The sequence below is a fragment of the Leiobunum rupestre genome, chromosome 1 (assembly GCF_980474605.1).
Source record: "Leiobunum rupestre chromosome 1, qqLeiRupe1.1.hap1, whole genome shotgun sequence".
Lineage (NCBI taxonomy): Eukaryota > Metazoa > Arthropoda > Arachnida > Opiliones > Sclerosomatidae > Leiobunum > Leiobunum rupestre.
Genome location: NC_143384.1, coordinates 30,927,388 through 30,938,691, shown reverse-complemented (window position 1 = coordinate 30,938,691; position 11,304 = coordinate 30,927,388). Strand labels below are relative to the sequence as shown.

Genomic DNA, 11,304 nt, shown 5'->3' with positions numbered 1-11,304 from the left:
TAAGTAACAGAATAACAATAAGTATGACACTTCCTATTGCTTTAATGCAAATTTTCTAACCTTTTTTCGGCACTGATACTTTACTTTCTTCAAGCTGTGACTTGGACTCGCGACGTACCGTTTTGGATGACTACTTTTTGATAAAAATTTAAGCCTTATATCGGAGAGCACGTTCTGGAGTCGCGAGGGGCTTTGGCTTTTTTTTTTGGAGCCCGCGTGCGAATAATGCGTGATAAAAAAACATGAGCTCGTGGCGCCGAGAAAAACTTTTTTAATTTTTATAATTTTAGCCTAATATTCCGCCTACATGTATCTATTGGAAACCAGATATTTCGGCTTAGCGGAAGTCTCGTATATTTCAGACACTAGAGGGCTCTGTGCTGAGAAAACATCTTGATTACGCAATAGCTATGAAAATCAGTTTGGTTGTAAATCTCGTTAATTGTCATACTTATTGTTATTATGTTACTTACGATACAGCTAAAGCTACCTTTGTTGCCTGTAAATATGTCAATAACGTAAAACATAAATTGGCGCGCGTTTTCTACAATTTAAAACGCAAAGCACGGGGCGATTTAAACACGCGACAAAATACAATTTCAAAAGAATCAAAAAGCCCATGTTAGGCCTAACTCAATTCGTTCGCAAAATTTTCGCCAAGACAAAATGAAGATTTCCATGATTATCATCGTGTCCGTCGTTTTACTCGCTATCATCGCAAACGTTTGGGCCAACTACAACCCTTTCAAACGCCACCACAAATTACCACACTGTTCAGCGGATGCTCACAAGTATGGAAAGAGATTAAATCGCCAAGCCCATAGAGCTGAGAAGTCTTGCAGACATTATGTTCGCGACCACTACGACCGAGCCGAAAAATCCTTCAAACACATAATTCGGGACCTTTACTACGATTACCAGGACTTGGTTAAAGCAATCACGAAGCCATTTATTCGATTGCCAAAGAACGTGGCGAAGAGCATTCGACGAAATTTGGTAAGAAATGATTACTTGTATCCATTCGGCACTTCGATAAAACGTCTTTGACTTTGCTGGAACTACAGACCAGCTATTTAAATTCTTCTTCCACAATATCAATCAGCGCCAATCACGTTTTTTAAACGTTTAAATCTTAAAAGGAGTTAGAGTTAATATTCTAATAATTCGTTTCTTATTAGCCCTTCTAGTTTCGACCGACATTTCTATTTCTGCCTTTCAAGAGAAGGTTGAATGTTGGTGGTTCTGTAAGCAGCTATGAGGCTAGGAGAAAAGGTCAAAGGAATTTGGAAATAAATCCTGTTTGTAGCAAAATTTTTGTGTATGTAATAAATTCTATTTGAAACAGCTTAAGATTGAAGTATCGCATTCATTAGCCAAATAAAGTAATCAATAACAGCTGGCTCTTATTTAAGTACATATTTAACTACAAAAGTCGCTTGATGACTTAGGCCTAAGGTGGTGCCTTGGGTATTTGCCTACAATGGTGTAGCCGTAAATACATCCAGGGTTTCGTGTGAGGGTGGAAAATCTGATAAGCAAAAGCTAGATTTGGACCACGAAATCCCCTATCCCAGTTGCCGATGCTACTAACAAAATGAAATGCAATAGGCGCTTATATAAAATATCTCCAAGAAAATCGCAAAGAAGTAATATTTCCGAGAGCCAGGACCTGCAAGTTGCTGTTTATATAGTGCTTGTTGAAATAATGCAAACTTTTCGCCTGTAAACAGATCTTCGTGTTTTTTGCTAAGCCTTAGTATGTCAAAAATCTACTTGGTTAAACTGAAACACAGGCATAGCGCCTATTCCCTACCTTTCCCGCGGATTTTTCAACCTTTCTTCAGAAAAAATACTAGACCGCTAAATTCGCCACTAAAAGTTTCGATAAGTGGCGCGACCATCGCGTCAAAAATTGTGAATGTGGGAAACCATAGAAATTAGAGAGAGGAACGTAAAGTCATTCGCATATCCGTCTTCAAATAAATTAGGTCTACTCTCTTCCGATTAAAGTTTGTGACGTAACACGGTCATTTCTTCAGTTGTCTGCTACAACTTCGCATAGATCTAGCTCGGTGACCAACGTAGGAGCTGTTGGCTCGCGTTGCTTGAAGGGCTTGCCACCACCCTCCTACGCATTGTAACCCGGCCACCGGAATTAATGGCTTTAAAAGACGCTTGATGACTTAGGCCTAAGGTGGTGCCTTGGGTACTAGCCTAGCTAGCTGATAATAACTAAGCCCCTCCCATCCAAGCGACTGAAGCCAGACTATCTAATGCAGTTCGATATTCATGGTTGCTAAACGTAACATTTCCTTTAACCATTTAAAGCAACTGGGATCTATCATTGCCACCTGTATTATGAAAAGGCCCTCGTCGTTATAGATGGCCATGAATCTATTCGATTCTTCGAAAAAACGACTTTAATGGAGAGCGTGGTGCCATCTATTTATGTCAAAGGAAGCTAAAAATCAAAATAGCGAAACAATAACGTCGTCCGTGAACCATTGTAGAGTATTATGATTAGACAACTATAACTTGAATTAGTTGACTTTAACCTAATTTATATACCTCATATAAAATATATTGTAAAAAATTACTATAACTTAAGTTATCGTAAAATTTACAAGCGAGTCAATCAACGTGAGGGGTATTTTGATGTCTCTCATTTTGGGTCAAATTGTAGCTTAAGTACTTCACGTCGAGCCGACACTTGCTTTAATGAAATCCTGGATACTCCTTTGTATTCTTGTAAGCATGTACCACTTCTTTTAGAGTTACATAAAACTAACCTATGTCATGCAAAAGGTAGATCACAAAAAACCAGCTAATTCCTCCTTATTACTATTAAGCGGCAACTTTTCCACTATATTAAAATTTAAATGAATATATCATTAAACCAAGGGATCAACATAGAATAGAATGTAAATTAATTGATTATTTAGCTTTAAATAAACGAATCTGTATTTTTATTTTTTACAGAATGGTTACAAAATACCTTGCTAGTAATCGAACAGGTTTCATCGACTAAATGAGTATGTAAACATTGTTATGAATATTATTTATTTCAGAAGGTTTAGCTTTTGTTTTCGCCAGAAGCATTCGCAGCCTTTTTACCTCTCCGAGGGGACAAAGTCCCCTAGGAGGGGTTATACAATCACCGTGTCTGTCTATCTGTCTGTGTGTCTGTCCTGCAAAGGTTAATCATTGCGTACACAGTTTCTCGAAATTTCTACGTTCGCAGTTTCTCGAATGGTTGGCAAAACCTCCGTGTGACGGTGAGCGTTAACGGATTGATTTTGCGGTTGGGTTAGGTTTGGTTAGTCTTTTTTTCGTCAACGCTCACCGTCGCGACAGTTTTAATTCAGTTTGATTGGATATTTCTTTATTGTAATGTTTCTGTGTAGGTTGTGAATGTTGAGTTCGTGTTGTGACGGTTGTGGGTGTTGAGTTTGTGTTATGAATGTTGTGGATGTTGAGTGCGTGTTATGACGGTTGAGGGTATTGAGTTTGTTGTGTTTGTGTTATGATGGTTGTGGATGTTGAGTTTGTTGTGTTTGTATGAGCGTTTTCTCTCTAACTTCTTCTTAATGACTTTGGGACGGACCGTGTGCTGAGTGTTATGCAACCTCTCAACGTCCAATGGCAGGATGTCCACCAGTTGTACACGGTATTCGTCTTAATATCAATTTGCGATTTTTTGGCGCCGGCCGGGAATCGAACCCAGGTCTGCCTCGTGCAAGATATGTACTTTTTTTTTTTTTTAGAAGCTCGTTATGAGCGATTGTAACGGGTGGGACAATTCAGTCCGCTCGTCCATTTGATTAATCAATTGCGAGATATGTGTTACGGCCACGCCAACGGGGGGATAATTGGGGATAGGGTTGGGACACCCGTGGCGGAAGTATGACAACCACCCGTTGGGGGATTAGTGGTCGTCCTCACACGGCCTTCCACAAACTCTGCCTCCCGGACGCCTGGGATTACAGGAGTGAGCCACTACTCCCGGCTGATGTACTCTAACCACTCAGCCACCAACGCTTGTTAATTTACGGTGTTTTTCTAAAAAACAGCTTTGTCCTTTACAAAGTTATAACGTTAGGTACTATAATTTATTCTACATCATTTTAAATATTTATAAATTATATTAATCTTATATTTAAATAAATATTTATAAATTATATTTATCTTATATTTAATAAAATATTTATAAATTATATTAATCTTATATTTAATAAAATATTTATAAATTATATTAATCTTATATTAAATAAAATATTTATCAATTATATTAATCTTATATTTAATGAAATATTTATAAATTATATTAATCTTATATTTAATAAAATATTTATAAATTATATTAATCTTATATTTAATAAAATATTTATAAATTATATTAATCTTATATTTAATAAAATATTTATAAATTATATTAATCTTATATTAAATAAAATATTTATCAATTATATTAATCTTATATTTAATTAAATATTTATCAATTATATTAATCTTATATTTAATAAAATATTTATAAATTATATTAATCTTATATTAAATAAAATATTTATCAATTATATTAATCTTATATTTAATTAAATATTTATCAATTATATTAATCTTATATTTAATTAAATATTTATCAATTATATTAATCTTATATTTAATTAAATATTTATAAATTATATTAATCTTATATTTAATTAAATATTTATAAATTATATTAATCTTATATTTAATTAAATATTTTAGTATATTAATGTAAAATTTGATCGTGATCAGGAATTGATCTCGGGAAAATAAAAAAGTAAAGGAACCATTATGATAAGGCGGGTTTTTTTTACTAAACGGATGAATACAATATCTGTATATATTAATTATTGAATTTTGTTTTTAATTTTTTTTGAACTTGTTAAAATCTAAATATTTTACGTATGATAATTTAAAGGTCAAATCTTGTTTTAGCGCAGTCAGAAGATAAAATGATTAATTTTTTGTAATTTATTTCGTTTTTCAGTCTTTTTTTTATCTAGCGTATTAGTTTTCAAGGGAAATAGTTCATTTATGAAGAAAATATCGAGCTGCTTACATAGTGGTCTGGGTTTGTATTTGGGTCGTCATTACTTCGTAATTTATTTTAAACGTTTTCCCGACTGATTAAGATGTTTAATGCAGTTCATCAATTGGGTTAGTTTGTTTTATTTATAATTCCGTCTACGGTCATTTATTATTTAGTAAAGGGGCTTTCCGTGCTTTGTGAATGGTAAGTTTTTCGCTTGTTGTTAATTCATTTTTTATTGGTGTGGATATTTGGACATCTACGATTCCTAATGCAGTCATTGATTTCCTGGGTGTGCGAGTCATTATATGATATTGGAAATTGGACGGTATTGGTCTTTTTCACGCGGTATGTGTCACAACGTCAACAGGAGGTTTACGAGAAAAATACAAATACCCTTTGTATATATTTCTTTCATTAAAATTTGCTTCGTATTATATTTAACTGATAATCTTGTTCTGTAAATAGGTTTAAATTCAATTGTGCTTTGTTTTAGTACGTCTAACTCGCTGTTGTTACTTCTTAATTTATATTATTCTGAATAAATTAAACTCTGTTGTTTCGTCTCAATTATTTTACAATTAAAATTTTATACCGGGCGGGATTGAACCGGGATTACGTTTTTAGTAAATAACTCTTAATTGCGGAGATATCTTTAAGGGACGTCTCCAGAACTTAATACCACTAGGGACAATTCTTCCGAGGAAACTCAGGAGAGGTATATTTTGGCTTGCCAACTTGTTCTTTGCACGGGTAATTATTCTCTAATCGCACCTTAAATGTACGTTATGCTAACCTGACGTTTTCAGCTATTTTCATATTTTTCTTGAATTGACAATATCAAATCCAAATTGGTAACTATAATGATCTACTTGTCGATTTAACTATTCTCTTTACCCTGGCTAATATATTGTTCACTCTTACAGCGTTAATTTTAGTGCCTTAAACTTGCAAAAGTGGTTTCTTAGTGTTTTAATAGCTGAAAACTATTCGTGAGTTCTGAACCGTTCAACCAGTCCCCATGCGCACTATTCGGCAAAAAAATTCTAGAACTACCCAAATGCAAACTATTCGCAGACAAGAACCTCTTGTTGAACCGTTCGGAACCGTTCTAAATGGTACCTGCTCAAGAGCAAGTACTGGCCGGAACTCAAGGTTAAAATCTCTAAAATTCGTCAGCACATCGGGCTGTGTACGTCAAATCGTACGAATCACAACTATTCGTACAAAAGTTCGGAACTATCCAGAACTTTTGTGTGACGTCACAGCTCAGTCCTAGGCCGTTCTCTTAACGGTTCAGAACTCACGAATAGTTTTCAGCTAATGTATTTAACATCAATTTCACTGACTTGAGAATTTAAATTATGTAGACCTTATTCGTCGCATATTCGTGGATTGCGTCTGAACTGCACACTCTAAGAATTACATGATCAACTCAACTAGTTTGGCACCAGACGAGCAATAGCTAACCACGTTTAAACCTATCTGCGAACCAGATAATGCAACTGCACCGATGTCTATTAATTTCATGAGTCTATAGGATTTCACTAGAAGTATGACACTTTCGATCCTTTATATGCAAACGTTTTACTGAGTGCTATTCACAAGGTAGACGCTATAACGGGTTTCGTTACCGTTTTGCGTCCGCGCTTGCTCCCGCGTCTCAAGTAGTGATGTGAATTTCACGTTAAAAATAAAAACGGTAAATTTACCATTAACTTTTTTATTTAATCTAAATAATGGTTTGATGTCTTAATAATTATTAAAATAGTATTTAAATTTTACCATAGCCTTAGGTTACATTAAACTTAGAGAAACCACCTAGATAACCCCTTAGAAATACATTTAAATGTAAAATCACAGTGCCGGAAATTTGGAGTCTTTAACAGGAAAATGATTTGGTTTTCTGGTCCAATGTAAAATTTAATTGTTTCTTTATTTATTTGAAGTTTAACAAAATATTTTTGGGTGTTTTTAGCTTTATGAAAATAATTGGTAAATTGACCGGTAAAAACACTTGGTAATTTTACCATTACCGGTAAATTTACCGGCTCACATCTCTAGTCTCACGTAGCCTTTGACAGCGTCTCGTGTTGGGGGTGATTTTCGTCTGGTGATGACGTCATGAATAGCTCTCAGTAAAATATTCACCAAAGATACACACTTATTAAATAATATTATAGACTTATGTTAATTCTAAATGCCGACTACCTGAGTAATCCTATCTAGCAATAGGTGGTTTATTTCGCCTGTTCTCGGACTAAAAGTGTACTCTTTTTACCCTAAAACGTTATATTCGCCTGTTCAGGGGATGGGAATTACTCCGCCCCATAAACTATTCGCCTGTTCCGGAGTAATAAGGCTGCTCTTTTTACTCCTTCTGAAATGGAGGTATAAGGGAGTAAATCGGATTTGGTAACAGGCAGCCATTTTGGAAGAACCTTTTTACTCCGACTCAAATTATTCGCCACCACAGAATCGGAGTAAAATGACGTCATAGCCTTACTCTTCTTACCCTACTCTCAAAAGTGACATAATTACCAAAAGTGTGTCAATCGGACCTGTTTCATAATCAATGTTACGAGCGAAATACAAGTTGGGAGGGGAGAAGGGAAAGTATGCCTTGGGGAGGGAAGGAAGTTAAAACCAACAAATAACGCCTCGTAGTGATAAACGGAGGAACTAAGTAGCACTGGTCAAAGTTAGTGAATTTTTTGATTTTTCGTCGTTCTGTGGAGATGCTATCGCCATCTACCTACGATATAATACTATAGACTAAAAAAAGATTCAGAAAGGTGACAATAAATAGTCTTTTATGTGGTCGATCTCGAGTCGAGCATTCATTAAAAGTGCAGGGATTGTCACACTTTTGGTAATTATGTCACTTTTGCTACTCTGAAATCCCGGTACAAGCGAAAAGAAACCACCTAGCGTCGGAAGCTGAAAGTTTCTTCTAAAAAGATGAAAATTCAACAGAGGTATGCTATTTCCTCTTAAATTTAGTTAACCGGTAGTGTTTGACTTGTAAAGCGTTTGTATATTTTGAATTTCGGTGCCATTTCAGGAAATATTTATTACAGAGTAGCTGTTATTTGTAAGATGTAGCTGAGGTGCACAAAATATGAGATTTCTATTCGCCACCGAAACGAGTTTGAAGTGGCGTAAGGCGTTAGCTTCTCCGAGGTAGCTCCTATGATTTAGCGTTTGCTACAGACAAATTAAATAAAATTAAATAACTTATCAAAATATAAGCAAACGATGCAAAAAATTATATAAAAATGCAAGTATCATTATTTATTAAGTCAAATTTACGAATAACGATGAGGAAAAACTAAGAGCGTCAGCTTTAGGCGCTACCTATCAAGGTTTCAATGGCGAACCAAAGGGGGCGTTACTATAGTTTTCGGTCGCTAATATTTGACAACTGGCAAATGTAAGGATTTCACGTAAATATATGAAATCAAATCAAATCAAATAGTTTATTGTGTGTACTTTACATTACATTTCGCTAATTACTTTTTTGTGTTTACTAGTACACTTGCCCTTCTGCAAAAGCATAGCTCGTGTGTAAAGGGCACAAATATTTTGTTATTAAGAAATAATTTAATATGAAAGGAAGAAAACATTTTATTTATTATTTTAAGTTTTGGTTGCACGAAAAGTCAATAGAAATAAAATCGAACACATGAGGGTTGTTTTAAAGCCCTGAACGTTCTCTTTCCAAAAATGTCATTGTCGAAACAAATTTCCAAGCCTAAGTGTACTCATTTTGGGTCCTAAACGGACCTTTTTACCTCCCCAAAATCCAGATATTTTGGGGGAATTTTTATCCTCCGTAGCAAATAGAAACTGTAGAAGGAACTGAATTGGAGGGATAGTCTTAGTCGATAATTCAAAATAACGGTCAAGAACACCACCGATCAGTTTAGTAAAATATTTTCGGCGGCGTAATCGTCGGCCATTTTCGGTATGGAGATACAGGCCGGAAGGCAGGCAAGGCTGCCAGATTTCGATAGACCGAAAACGGCCAACTCTCTCAAATGTTTTCGTTTTCAAAAGGAAAATTTTGCGGCGTAGCTATCGACTAAGACTATTCTGTTTACTTGTAGAAGTTTCTTTTATGCGCGAGGAACCTTCGGTTTCATATCATTTTTCTACTACGTAGCCTTGGGTATGCCTATTTCAATTACCACTGCGTAGGAATTTTTCCTTGATGTTAAAGGGAATATAACCTCAAGTATTAGGTGTGGAACACCAACGTTTGCCGCTCTGGCCACTCTTGCCTTCGGCTTTAGAAAGGCTTGGCGCCACTGTACAGGGTAATTTGAAATATTGAAGGGGTCTTCCGTAAATATTGCTTTGCGGGTTATATTCCCTTTAAATCATAATTTATTCAACCTGCTTTTATTCCCAGATGTAAAGAAATGTATTACAGACAATTAGCCAATGATACGCTTCGCATTTTCTGACGTCACGGGTGCCGAAAATAATTTTAGAAGTCAGGAAATTTGCCGAAAAACTCGATTTCATCATTTTGACTTCTTTTTATCATAATTCAAAGACCGTCTAACCGATTTTGATTAAATTTTGTGTACTTGCTAGAAAATGTTTCCCCTTTCTAATAAATTAATAATTATCCATAAATAAAATTTCGTGCAACCAACACTTTAAAAGGAAATATTTCATTGGAAATTAACTTACCATTCGGTTTTCTCTGAAATTCATTTTCGTCCACAAAAATATCAAACTGGTTATTTTATCATACTGTTTATTTTCTTCAGTGACTAAAATATTAGCTGCCATTGTTATTTATAATTTCTCACCTTTTTGAGAATGCTCAAGAGAATTCGCGAGAAGAGATGACGTCACTTCCTATGAGAAGGACCGTCAAAATGTTGAGAAGCGAGAATTCTCAATATCAACAGAAGAATTCTAAGAATTTTGACGCGCCCCTGAAATATTAACACATTGGCCTGCTAACTATTAACAGTACGATTTCTTTAATTACGTGAAGTCAAAACGACATCATAATTGATATTATTTCGGAAGCAAAATGGAATAACATAAACCCTAAAATGGGAAATACGTCGATGCACTACTTTTCATGACTTACTAATATACGTGCCTGCTGCCGTCGGAAGGGGAAAAATCGGAAATAGTCTTCCCCCTTTCCGTAAAACGTTCAGCGTAAAGGCTCGTGACGCTCGTCCAATGAAATTCGTACACAACCCTTCGTTAGCGTGTTTAAAGGCTAGCTGCGTTCTCCTTGTGCTTGTAACAGTTGCTCCTAGCTGTTATTTTACTTCAATTATATAGGATCACGCGGAATAGGAGTGTTGCATCACGTAGAATCAGAACGCTGCAAACATGAAATATTTGCCTTCACAGGTTTCTAAAATGTCAAGTACTGACTTCTCTGTAGCTATTACATGATTATTATATTATTAAATGGTTTATTAACCAATGACTATCCCTAGCCAATTTAAATTTAACGTTTTCATCGATAGGCGCAGTGTAAATGTTGGACCGTGGTTTTCGCCTGGAGCCCGCACGTTTCATATGTTATAAGCTTCTGTTAGAATCGTCGAATTTCTATTTGTTTGTTGAAGCAATAAGCGCTTCAATAAATCATCCTCAAAGGAAATCGCCCAGAAATAATATTTCCGAGAGCCAGGACCCGCAAGGTATTGTTTATATAGCGCTTGTGGAAATATTAATAATAATAATAAAAATTAGCTAAGCACCACCTTAGGTCTAAGTCATCAAGCGACCTTTAAAGCCATTAATTTAGGTGGCCGAGTTACAACGCGTAGGAGGGTGGTGGCAAGCCCTTCACGCCACGCGAGCCAACAGCTCCCTACACTAACTATTACCGTTAACCTCGACAAGTTTTTATGGAAGGGAAAACCGAAGAGCTCGGGGGAAAATCCCTTAAACCAGTGGGGAGAGACCTTGCAAACTCAACGCGGAAGGAGTAGTCCCAAGTTTTCACCCAGTGCCACAAGCTGGGATCGAACCCGGCTCCTCTTGCTGCGAGGCGAAAGTGGAAGGGGAAACCGAAGAACTCGGGGGAAAACCTCTTTAACCAGTGGGGTCCTGGCGCTCGGAAATATTATTTCTTGGGAGGATGATTTATTGTAGCGTCTATTCCATCCAAACAATAATGTACAGCTAAATTAATACGCAATAAAAGCACCTATGACACAATTGCCTTCGCAATGACATAAATTTAAAGAAGTCCACAGGCC

At 35.8% G+C, this 11,304-nt stretch overlaps 1 protein-coding gene across 1 annotated transcript; it reads left to right on the top strand.

The window, feature by feature from the left end:
* The first annotated feature begins 546 nt into the window (after positions 1 to 546).
* Positions 547 to 1,350, top strand: LOC149962085 (uncharacterized). The gene is made up of 2 exons (XM_090164368.1): positions 547 to 996; positions 1,179 to 1,350. The coding sequence occupies exons 1-2, from the start codon at positions 667 to 669 to the stop codon at positions 1,185 to 1,187; spliced, it is 339 nt and encodes a 112-aa protein (XP_090020494.1). The 5' UTR covers positions 547 to 666; the 3' UTR covers positions 1,188 to 1,350.
* The last annotated feature ends 9,954 nt before the right edge of the window (positions 1,351 to 11,304 follow it).